Source organism: Nomascus leucogenys, chromosome 22a (genome assembly GCF_006542625.1).
Source record: "Nomascus leucogenys isolate Asia chromosome 22a, Asia_NLE_v1, whole genome shotgun sequence".
Lineage (NCBI taxonomy): Eukaryota > Metazoa > Chordata > Mammalia > Primates > Hylobatidae > Nomascus > Nomascus leucogenys.
In genome coordinates, this window is record NC_044402.1 from 15472170 (window position 1) to 15485092 (window position 12923).

At 43.0% G+C, this 12923-nt stretch overlaps 1 protein-coding gene across 5 annotated transcripts in view; it reads left to right on the forward strand.

Moving 5' to 3' along the window:
* The first annotated feature begins 2081 nt into the window (after window positions 1-2081).
* The window catches only part of NRDE2 (NRDE-2, necessary for RNA interference, domain containing), a 56467-nt gene continuing 45625 nt past the window's right edge, over window positions 2082-12923 (forward strand). For all 5 annotated transcript variants that reach the window (XR_004028070.1, XR_004028071.1, XM_003260874.3 and 2 more), the window contains exon 1: window positions 2082-2357. Coding sequence is in view for 3 of the 5 variants with exons in the window: in XM_003260874.3 (XP_003260922.2) it covers window positions 2294-2357 (64 nt within the window). In the remaining 2 variants the exon portion in view is untranslated. The remainder of the gene's footprint in view (window positions 2358-12923) is intronic.

The window sequence follows — 12923 nt, forward strand, 5'->3', positions numbered from 1 at the left end:
GCTCCTGCCATAGGACCCCATTATTCTTATAAAGCTAATCAATTACACTTACAAATATGGTGAGCTTTAGATTCTCTTGGATATCCTGAAACTGCTTAAACCTCATTAAGATTTCAATTTACCACCGGCCATGGTGGCTCACACCTGTAATCCCAGCACTTCAGGGTGCTGAGGCAGATGGTCGAGACTGCAGTGAGCCATGATCACGCCACTGCACTCCAGCCTGGGTGAGACAGGTAGACCTTGTCTCAAAAACAAAACAAACACAAAAAGATTTTAACTTAAAACCAGGAGTCTATATCAGTTACTTGATTATACACTTTCAGTTGTTCTTATGAGGAGGGTCTCTTGAGCAACATTCTCTTATACATTTGTAAGTACACAATATACCTAGTATACCCAGATTCCTTTGTATTACAGAAACATTATTATGGTTTTAATTTCTTAAAACTTCCATATTAATTCTTACTTTTCTGGGGTGGAAAGATAGGAGGCATTGGGATAGACTATTTCCATCCCAGTTACCTGAAGTGATCTGCTAAGAAAGACAAATGCTGCCCCAATTAATTGAGGTAACTTAGAGTCAAAGATTTTGGCAGAACCCGAGATTTAAAGTTGAAGACATACAGGAATTACTGCCCCTATTGTCATACTAAGCTCCTTTTTGTAAGTACTCTGCCAGGGACTTCAAAGCATTAAGGGTGTCTATTTTGGACTCATAGAACCTAATTCGTATGCAGGTCTGCAGCCTTCAACAGAGTCCATCCATTCCTTGATTAGATGATTACATTTGCATCTCTGGTTTATAATGTATTTCCTAACTAAAGATCTTTAACTCCCTAGGATCCCAATAAATATATCTTCATTTACCTATTTTCACTTGCAAATACTTCAGTATATATCTCTAATATATAAGAACTTTAAAAAGTAACCTCAGGCTGGGTGTGGGGGGGGCTCAGGCACAGGCACCCAGCACTTTGGGAGGCAGAGGGGGGCAGATCGCTTGAGCCCAGGAGTTCGAGACCAGCCTGGGCAATATGGTGAAGCCCTGTCTCTATTAAAAAAAAAAAAAAAAAATTAGCCAGACATGGTGGTGTATGCCTGTGGTCCCAGCCACTTGGGATGCTGAGGTGAGGGGATTGCTTGAATCGAGGAGTTCGAAGCTGCAGTGAGCAGAGATCACACCACTACACTCCAGCCTGGGTGACAGAAGGAGACCTTGTCTCAAAATAAATAAATAAAGGTCACCTCAGTGACATAAGTACCTTAGTACATCTAACAGAATTCACAAGAATTACTTGTGAATTGCTTGTACTCTGCCTACCTTCTTATTTCTCCATCTATCTTAAAAAGGTATTTTTACAGTTTGTGCAATCAGAATCATAATGAGGGCATAAATCTATTGTATTTGTTTGATGTGTCTGTAAGATCTTCGTATCTATTACAGTCTCCCGCCCTCTTAAAGCCATTGATATGTTAAGGAAGCACGGTTGTTTTCTATAATTACCCACATTCTAGATTTGGCTAATTGTTTCTTGGTGGTACGAAGTCTTCTAAGTTGTTCCTTTACTCTCTATATTTCTGGTAGCAGGTGTAATTAGATTTTGGGTGGGGGGAACTGGGGTCAAGAATGCTTCACAGACAGGTATTTTCTAACTATCAAAGACCCTTGAACTTGATGGGACTTTCCATTTTTCCTTGTTCTAGGGTATTTAATATGGTAACCTGATTGAAGTTTGGATATCTCACATGACTTTAGCCGAACTTGCAGTCGTAATTCACATAATAGCTAACATATTAAGTGCTTTTCATGGGCCGGACTCAATGCTAGGCCCTTTATAAATATGTTCATTTAATCTTCTCAACATTTTGCAGATAAGGAAACTAATGCTTAGAGCGTTTAAGCTGACCCAGTTATCGAGGATGTGTGAATTTAGGGGTCGAATTGGAATACCAATTTCCTTAGCCCCTTTCCGCGGTGAACAATTCCCTGCCCCGGTTTTCGCAGTTCCGGTTCTCACAAGGTCCCAACCACTAGGAACCCGTCACTCCTCGCCCCGCCCCCCCCTTAGCCCCGCCCTGCTTTGCCCTGCCTCTCCCTGCCCCGCCGCGCCCCCGGTCCGTTGACGACTCTCCTCTCTGGGCCCCGCCCCTCCCGCTTCGGGGTCAAGACCCAGAGAGCGCCGCGAAAACCACATTTCCCAGAGTGCACCGCGACGGCAGGGGTCCTCAGACCGGCGCTCGCTCGCCGGCGTCATCTCTATAAAGAAGAACGGCGGTGCGGCCTGTGGTCATGGCGCTGTTCCCAGCCTTTGCGGGGCTTAGTGAGGCTCCCGATGGTGGGAGCTCCAGGAAAGGTAAGCACACAAACGAGCCGAAGAAGGCACTTGGGGGGCTTAAGAGGCTGTTTCTCGGGCCCAGGTCTAGACTTTTGCATTGGATTTGTGTTTCCATTTGTATCCCAGAGTTCTCCGCGGCGCTGCAAAGCCTTCTGGGAAAGGCTCAAGCCTTCCTCCGAGGTCTGGGGCTCAAAGGCCTGTTCTGGGCCAAGGTTGTAGAGTTATGGAGGGATGGAGAAGGACCAGCAGATGCCCTGGAGCTGGGACTTCTGTACGATGTTGTTAGGTCCTATTCTTTTTTTCGAGCCTCAGTTACTTCATCTTTAAATTGGGAATAATGATACTCGACAGCTCGAGGAAACCCTTGATGCAAATGCAGAATGTTTTTATTACGTATTACTTCCTTTCCTGTTATACTTATTTCTGGAATGCTTATTAGGTTGGTATTACTTAGCGGCCTAGAGCTAGGGGATTAGTATCCAAAACCTAATCAGTTTCTCTCTGGAGGGGCGCAGCACCCAGTGAAAAGAACTAACATTTATTCTTGAGGGCCTACTGTGTATCAGGTTATGGCTTTACACATTTTAGTTAAGTCCCAGACATTTCCAGCAGAGCTGCATTGTTCAAAATTGGGGTACATAGGTCATTTAAGATGTAATTAATCCTGGCCAGGAGCGGTGGCCCACACCTGTAGGTGGACGGATAGTTTGAGCCCAGCAGTTCATGACCATCATGGTCAACATAGGGAGATTCCTGTCTCTTAAAAAAAAAGCCAGGCGTGGTGATGCACACCTGTAGTATCAGCTCCTCAGGAGGCTGAGGTGGGAGGATTGCTTGAGCCCAGAAGTTTGAGGCTGCAGTGAGCCATGATCGTGCCGCTGCATCCCGCCCTGGGGTGGGGGGACCTTGCCTCTAAAAAAAAAGTAATTCTAAATTATGTGCCACGTGCCATATGTCGGCCGGGCGTAGTGGCTCACGCTTGTAATCCCAGCACTTTGGGAGGCCAAGGCGGGTGGATCACGAGGTCAAGAGATTGCGACTATCCTGGCCAACATGGTGAAACCCCGTCTCCACTAAAAATACAAAAAAAAAAAAAAAAAAAAAAAAATTAGCCAGGCGTGATAGTGGGCGCCTGTAGTCCCAGCTACTCGGGAGGCTGAGGCAGGAGAATGGCGTGAACCCAGGAGGCGGAGCTTTCAGTGAGCCAAGATCGCGCCACTGCACTCCAGCCTGGGCAACAGAGCAAGACTCCATCTCAAAAAAAAAAAAAAAATATGTGCCATATGTGACAGGGTGCAATTGAGTCTTACACGTCTGTTATATCCTCTCATATAGTTCCTACACTTTTTGTAACGTTTCTCCTAATTTTTTTTTTTTTGGGGGACAGGGTCTCACTCTGTTGCCCAGGCTGGAGTGCAGTGGTGCTGTCATAACTCACTGCCGCCTCAGACTCCTGGGCTCAACTTCCTGCCTCGGCCTCATGAATAGCTGGAACTACAGGTGTGCACCACCAGGCCTGGCTAATTTTTTTAAATATTTAGTAGAGATGAGGTTTCACTATGTTGACCAGGCTGGTCTCGAACTCCTGAGCTCAAGCGATCCTCTGCCTCAGCCTCCCAAAGTTCTAGAATTACAGGCATGAGCCACTGCGCTCGTCCTATTTTTCATTATTGTGAATAATTTCTTGTGTAAAATTGTAGTCTTCCCTTACTAGACTGTAATCTCTATCAGGTTGGGCAGTGTTTGTCTATTCATTGTTGCATAGTTAGCCCCTAGCACACGTCCAAAGTATAATAGGGGTTCAATAAATATTTTCTAGATGTACAGATCAATAGTAGTTACTTAATAATTATGTGTTGCAGGAATGCATGAGTGCACCTAAAAAAAGTGTATAGTACAAGGCAGGATGTTACAGATACTGTAGGTGAACTACAGGATTAATTACTTCTTCTTTTTATTTATTTATTTCTTTTTTTTTGAGACCAAGTCTTGCTCTGTCGCTCAAGCTGGAGTGTAGTTGTACGATCTTGGCTAACTGCAGCCTTTGCCTCCCAGGTTCAAGTGATTCTCCTGCCTCAGCCTCCCGAGTAGCTGGGACTACAGGCACTCGCCACCATGCCCGGCTAATTTTTGTATTTTTGGTAGAGACGGGGTTTCACTGTTTTGGCCAGGCTGGTCTCGAACTCCTAACTTTAAGTGATTCACCCGCTGTAGCCTCCCAAAGTGCTGGGATTACAGTTGTGAGCCACCACACCCAGCCCAGGAATGATTACTTCTAATGGAAGTTTCAAAGAAGGCTTTATGTAGGAACTAATATTTTTTTCTTTTACTTTTTTTTTTTTTGAGGCAATCTCACTGTGTTACCCAGACTGGAGTGCAGTGGCACAATCTCAGCTGATTGCAACCTCTGCCTCCCGGCTTCAAGTAATTCTTGTGCCTCAGTCTCCTGAGTAGCTTGGATTACAGGCGTGCGCCACCACACCCAGATAATTTTTTGTATTTTTAGTAGAAATGGGGTTTCACCATGTTGGCCAGGGTGGTCTCGAACTCCTGAGCTTAGATGATCTGCCCACCTTGGCCTCCCAAAGTGCTGGGATCACAGGTGTGAGCCAACATACCCAGCCTACCTTTTTTTTTTCTTAAGTAGACAGGGTCTTGCTATGTTGCCCAGGCTGATTTCAGACCGCTGGGCTCAAGTGATCCTCCTGCCTCAGCCTCCCAAAGTTCTGGGATTACAGGCATGAGCCACTGTGCCTAGCCAGTAGCTAAGTTTTGGATGGATCTTCAAGAGAGTAGGATTTAGACAAATAAAGATGGTGGAAGTGTATACCAGGGCCTTCAAGTCCTGCAGAAGAAAAGTGTGAGAACTGCAAATCATCTAGTTTGTCTGGAGATGTAGTGGCATAAAGAGGAGCCTTGGGAAATATGGTTGGGCTGGTGGTGATGGAGGATAGTGATCTTTCATAACATGTCAAAGTTTTATCCTTTTATTTTGAGAGGGGGAAATCGAACTTTTGCAGAGGAGTCTTACTCTTAAATAGTATTTATTTGAAATCCTCTGGATATCTACAGTCAGGAAAATGTGTGTAAAAGTATGTTTTACAAAGTATTGTCTTTTGAAAAAATGTAAACACAACATTATCTCTTGTAATGAAAAAAAGCCATAATTCTTTTCTGGTCATTTTCACTTACCAGTCAGTGTTCAAATTTCACGAGATGTTTCAAAAATGGGATTTTACAGTTGGATTGTCCACGTCAATTTCCAAAATACAGCCAACATTGCATTTTGTGGATATATGCCTTAGGTCTCTTTCAGTATAAATCAGTTTCTTCCTCTCCTTCATTCCATGTGATCGATTTGTTGAGGAAACTGTGTCATTTGTCCTGTAAACGTTTCCCACCAAATCCTCATAGTGTCACTTAACATGCTTTTGTATTCCAGTATTTCCTGTAAACCGGTATTTACCTCTAGTCAATTAATTAGATTCAGATTTAATCTTTTTGTTGAAAGTACCTCATTGGGGGAGCAATGCACTTGCTATGGAGTCATTTCAGGAGGATGCCCTGTCTAACGTTCTCTGTTTTAGTGATGTTAAGATTGACCAGTGGATTCATGTGTTTGCAACCTGTTTCATCCCATATGAAGCAGCCCGTGAACCTTACACCTAATGATTTTTGCAGCCATTTATGATTATTGTTTAGGTTCATTATTATTTCATTGAGGTTGCAAAATGGTTCTTTTCTTTTCTTTTTTTTTTTTTTTTTTTTTTTTTGAGACAGAGTCTCGCTCTGTCGCCCAGGCTGGAGTGCAGTGGCGCGATCTTGGCTCACTCCAAGTTCCGCCTCCCAGGTTCACGCCATTCTCCTGCCTCAGCTTCCCGAGTAGCTGGGACTACAGGCACCCGCCACCACGCCTGGCTAATTTTTTGTATTTTTAGTAGAGATGGGGTTTCACCGTGTTAGCCAGGATGGTCTTGATCTTCTGACCTCATGATCTGCCCGCCTCAGCCTCCCAAAGTGCTGGGATTACAGGCGTGAGCCACCACGCCCGGCTCAAAATGGTTATTTTCTAATTATATCATTCCTCCTGTATTTATTAACATCAATTATTCTATGAAGAACTATTGGGATACCCTGAATACAGTTTAGTTAGGCAGGAAAGACAGGATAAATACTTTTTTCTTTTTTGGACACAGAGTCTAGCTGTTGCCCAGGCTGGAGTGCAGTGGCGAGATCTGGCCCACTGCAACCTCCGCCTCTCGGGTTCAAGTGATTCTCCTGCCTTAGCTTCCCTAGTAACTGGGACTACAGGCATGCGCCACCACTCCTGGCTAATTTTTTTTTTTTTTTTTTTTTTTTGAGACGGAATCTCGCTCTGTTGCCTAGGCTGGAGTGCAGTTGTGCGATCTTGGTTCACTGCAAGCTCCACCTGCCGGGTTCACGCCATTCTCCTGCCTCAGCCTCCCAAGTAGCTGGGACTACAGGCGCTTGCCACCACGCCCAGCTAAATTTTTTATATTTTTAGTAGATAGGGGGTTTCACCGTGTTAGCCAGAGTGATCTCGATCTCCTGACCTCATGATCCTCCCGCCTCTGCCTCCCAAAGTGCTGAGATTACAGGCGTGAGCCACTGCGTCCAGCTTACTCCTGGCTAATTTTTGTATTTTTAGTAGAGACAGAGTTTCACCATGTTGGCCAGGCTAGTCTGGAACTCCTGACCTCAAGCGATCCACCTGCCTTGGCCTCCCAAAGTGTGTGAGCCACCTCGCCTAGCCTGGGATAAATACTTGATTCATTCCTTTCGTTAGTTTCAGAATAATGAGTTGGGGATCCCAGTAACTTCTAGAGGTGACCAGTGAGGTGTGAAGTTTTTTGTTTTCATTATGAAGTCATGACTTTTTAATGTTTATGTTTCAATCCATTGCAGGTAGGCTTTTTTTTTTTTCTTTTTTTAAAAATGAGGTCGCCCAGGTTGGAGTGTAGTGGCGCGATCACAGCTCACTACAATCTCCAATTCCTGGGCTCAAGCAGTCCGCCTGTCTCAGCCTCCTGAGTAGCTGGGACTGCTAGTGTGCACCACCACACTTGGCTGATTTATTTATTTTTTTAGAGATAGAGTCTTGCTACGTTGGTCAAGCTGATCTTGAACTCCTGGCCTCAAGCAGTGGTCCCGCCACAGCCTCCCGGAGTGCTGGGATTAAAGGCATGAGCCATCATGCCAGGCCTGACCCAATCATCTTTATTTAATAGCTTTCTTGCTTTCTGTCCTAAGAGATGTCCAGGAATCATCACTTACATTTTCCGTTGTGGCCTGGAGTTGGCCATTTCTCCATGGAATCCTGGTTTCTTTTAGTGGAAAATGGTATGGATATATGAAAACCACACATTGGGTTGTTAGGGGTGTCATCACCACTGTGTTGTCATTACTTCTAGACTTTTTCAGTGGATGGAACCAGGAAGAGAAAAATACATCATGAATTCATATTAGTATTTCCAGTCCAAATGTAAGATTATGAAGCTTTTACTTCTTGATTTAATTTTTAAATTTCTTTATATGTTCAAAATAACAGTATTAATGTGACTAATACTAACAGTTTCAGATTTTTTTATGGTTCTATTTGTTTTAAGGACATAGCCCACAGTGGATATGCAGTCAATTTACTGAGTTTGAAAATCACTTGAAACAATTCCCTGTGTGGTTTTACCACCAGTTTGATATATGGTGATATAAATATAAATGTTTTCCATTTTTAGGGATTGTTTTTCTTTTTAATTTGATTTTGTTTTATAATGATGTAAAATGCTTAGCCTAAAGTTGAGATTGTAAACCAGGTATATTCAGAGGAGAAAAATCTTCTATCTCTGTTTCTCCAACCTGTCACTTTTCTTCCCCTGCAGACTAACATTTTCATTAGCCCATGGTATCCTCCCATTTTTTTTCCCTCCCTTCTATAAGCAACTACATTTCCCCTCTCTTTCTTAAATGCATACTATTCTGCATTTTACCTTAGATCCTGGAGATCGCTCTACAGTCTGTAGAGATCTTCCTCATTTCTTTTTACTAGTGCACAGAACTCCATCATGTGGCTGTCACATGGTTTATTCAACCAATCCCCTATTAAGGACATTTGGACTCTTTCCAGTCATTGGCTGTTATAAATAGAAGCAGTGTACTTTTTGCCTTACACTATAAAAAATGTTATAAAAATGTAAAATAGTGTTAGCAAGAAGGGGGTGCAGAGTTTCAATTAAAAAAAAAAACGTTAAACTCCTGGACAGGAAGGACAGCCAATGCCAAAATGAGTGAGAGGGGTGCTGTTCTCTTTCTGGCTACCATTAAAAGTTAGACCAAGGGCCGGGTACAGTGGCTTACACCTGAAATCTCAGCACTTTAGGAGGCCAAGGCGGGCAGATCACTTAAGCTTAGGAGTTTGAGACCAGCCTGGGCAACACGACAAAACCCTGACTCTAATAACAACAACAAAAACTAGCTGGGTGTGGTAGTGTGTTCCTGTGGTCCCAGCTACTTGGGAGGTTGAGGTGGGAGGATCGCTTGAGCCTGGGAGGTGGAGGTTGCAGTGAGCTGAGATCTCACCACTGCACTCCAGCCTGGGTGACATAGTGAGACTCCATCTCAGAAAAAAAACAAAGAGGCCAGGATTTAAGTAGGCATCACGTTCAGTAAGGAGTCTGGTGGAACTATGTTTAGTAAAATTCATTCTTTCAGGAAACACGAATAGGAGCATCCATTGTGTCAGGAGCAGCAGAGAGCGTCCAGCATCTGACCCCTTCAGTTCTGGAGCGTTTCTTCCTCTCAGATTGTTGACTAGGATTGTGTACCCTAAAACATTGTTGCTTGGGAATCAAATATTTGACAGATTTGGAATGGAAGGTGGTATATTAGTTTATTTAATCTTCATATTGTATGAAGCAGACATATTATCCATATTTGGGGAAGCAACTAAACACATTGTCTTTTTCCCCCAAACCTTTTTCTTCCTGTGTCCACAAATCAGAAAATGGCACTACCATTCACCCAAACCAAAACTTAGACACATACCTTGACTCCCCACTTCCTCCTATTCAATTCTTTAGTCCTTCCAAACAACTCTGAAAGTCCTTAGTTTCTCCATAGTCTCATTACCATTACCTAACTTTTGCCGTCGGCGTCCCCTAGATTACTACAACAGCCTCCTAAAATAGCATCCCCACCGTTAGTCCTACCATTGCTCCCTGAGCCACTTTCCACACTGTAGCAAGAATTTTTAAATGTCCTTATTTAAAAACACTATGTGCCATTCACTGGTTTAAATGCCTTACAAATACTAACTTACTGAATTCTCATTGCAATTCTGTGAAGTTAGCGCTGTTCAAATGTATGCACAGAGGGAGCCAGTAAGTAACTTCTAAAGGTCACATGGTTAGTAAGTCACAGAGCCAGGATTTGAACTCACGCAATTTAGCTTAAAAGTGTGTGCTCTTTTTTTTTTTGAGACGGAGTCTTGCTCTGTCACCCAGGCTGGAGTGCAGTAGCATCTCCACTCACTGCAACCTCTGCCTCCAGGGCTCAAACGATTCTCCTCCCTCAGCCTCCTGAGTAGCTGGGATTACAGGTGTCTGCCACCATGCCTGGCTAATTTTTGTATTTCTAGTAGAGACGGGATTTCACCATGTTGGCCAGGCTAGTCTTGAACTCCTGACCTCAAGTGATCTGTCCGTCTCGGCCTCCCAAAGTGCTGGGATTGTAGGCATGAGCCACCCCGCCCAGCCTAAAATGTGTGCTCTTAAACGCTGTTCTTTGCTGCTGATCTTTCAAACAGTGTATCTGATTTTGTCACTCTCATTCAAAACATGACCATCTGCCCATTGCTCTTAGGGTAATGCCAAGCTCTCAAACATGTTTTTTAAGGCCCTACCTCTCCTGCTTCATTTTGCCCCCATTTCCCCTCAGTCCCAATGGCCAAGCCACAATCACTTCTCCTTTTTCTCAGTGTCTATTTCCCAAACACTTTCTAGGAGCATATTTCCCTTATTCCTCCTCCTTTAGATCTTAGCTGAGAGATTTTCTCAGTCAACTTTCTCTGATCCAGACCTTGTTTGAATTAGAGAGCGTGCTGTCATTATTCCCTGTCTATTTTCTTTCTCTTTGCATTTGTCACATTGCATTGAAGTGACTGCTAGTAGGGCAGCTCCATGAGGGTAGTGTTGGGTTTGTCTTATTCATCGTGCATTCCTAGCACCTAGACCAGTACCTGGCTGTCAGTAAAAAATTACCAAATAAAAAAAAGAGATAAATTATTTTGTTCAGAGTTGCACAGCCGAGAAACAGCCAGTTTGAACACAGGTTCTTCTAACTACAGAGCTTGTGTTATAAGCCATGCTACGATATTAGAACATTGGGTTTTGGTCCTTTATATAATACCTTTGGAATTTCTGGGCCTCTTCAAATTGCAGGTTAACTACGATGGAAGGGCTGACTTTGCTCAGGTTCTCTGTAATAATCATCTTAAATGCAGTTCTCAGCCATGTTTGCTGGTGCTTTTTGTATAAATAAGTTTGTACTCCCAGATCCTTTGTTAGACTTATTCATTTTAAAGGAACAAATCTCTTCCATAATATATACACTACTTTATTTATACAGTTGGCCCTAGAAATGTTTTTTGAATTACCATCTCAGGAGGAGCACTTACCTCTGAGTTCACTTAAACAAACTAGTAATCAGTGCTATTTCGTTATAATAGAAGGGGAATGGATGTAGAACTTGGATATTTTATCCAATTATAGTTAAAAATATATTTTAAAGTTCAAATCTTTTCATGGCAATTCCTTCCTCCCTCTGTGTGTAATAGAATTAAATTAAAGCATTTTTACTAGTGGTAGAGAAATAGGGTTACATAATAAATGTTCATAAAAAGTATTTGAGCTTAAATTATTCAGCGATGATTCATTATATTATTTTCTGTTAAATTGCCCTGAAAATTTATACATGCTACATTTCTACCAGTCACCTGCCTATTTTTGTTAGGCGGTAGTTCTAAAGTGGTTTTTCTGCCTGATGTTTCCACATTTCTTGGTATGTATGCATAATAAAATGTATGGCAGAGTGTTAATTTCCAGGCACATTCCAACTCGTAATTTACTAACCGGCAAGGACAAAAGGCTTGTCAGCCATTGGGAATCTCTTTCTTAAATCATAGGCGTTTGGTGTGCTGCTGGTCTTCTCTATAAATGTTACATCTTGCTAAGTATTGGCACAATTATCTATGTACACATTTTATATCTATCAAGTATGTAAATTATGTGAGGATATAACTGTTGAAAAGGACTTTGCAATCTGATTAAGAAAGCATCTTTTCATCTCATATAACTTTCTCCAGAATTCTGTTGAATTAAAATTGAATTTAACAATGCAAGTTTGTATTTGACAGTGAAGATTATAATTATAAGCCCCATGTGAGCAGAACCTTTCTTGTTCCCCACTGTACCCCCAGTACCTAGACCTGTGCCTGGGTGTGTAGTTGGTGTTCAGTAACTTATGTAATGATTAAATATACATTTACAGTGAAGAAAGGAAGAATTATACTAGTTGTACTTTATACCTAGATAATGGATTTTTTTTTTTGAAGATTTCAAATTTCTTCAGTTCATTTGATTAGGTGTTGGGGGTATAAACATGCAAAGATATGGTGCATATCCTCATTCATTTTACTTATTCAACAGATATTTATCGAGTCCATTTGCTTTGTACCAAGGCACTGTGCTAGGAGATGGGAATACAGTAGTGAATAGTCATGGCCCTGCCCTCATGGAGCCTATAGTTTGAGAAGTGACAGGTGGGAGGAGGGGAGGGAGCTAGAAACTGGGATATAAGAGTTGTAAGCTAGTTGGTGTTAATTTTTTCTTTTGCCACTTCTGTAGTATCACAGTAGTCATTACTAATCTGGTCCCTATAAGGATTGAGTTTTTGACCCTTGGCTTAGAGTATAGTGGGAAGATAATGAGATTACAATGTGAAGATTGCCATAAGAGCCCCGTGTACTAATTGCAGGGAGACTTTAGGAGAACCAGCCTCCTTAGTTGAGGAAGTGAAGAGAAGCTCCATGGTGTGGGGTGGAGAGAACTGGATGAAGAGTCACAGATTCAGGTTCAGATGCTTGCCCTTGGCCACAGCTGGGCCTCCAGCTGTTGGTCTATAGGGGAGAGGGTGGTGTCCAGGCTGTGCTCTGAAGAGCCGTCTCAGACCCAGCCCCTCCCTCTGAACTCCCAACTAGAGAGCATCCCTGCCTTTTCTGTTCTTTTTTTTTTTTTTTTGAGACGGAGTCTCTCTCTGTCACCCAGGCTGGAGTGCAGTGGTGCAATCTCGGTTCACTGCAAGCTCCGCCTCCTGGGTTCACGCCATTCTCCTGCCTCAGCCTCCTGAGTAGCTGGGAGTACAGGTGTCCGCCACCAAGCCCGGCTAATTTTTTGTATTTTTAGTAGAGATGGAGTTTCACCGTGTTAGCCAGGATGGTCTCGATCTCCTGACCTCATGATCCACCCGCCTCAGCCTCCCAAAGTGCTGGGATTACAGTCGTGAGCCACCACG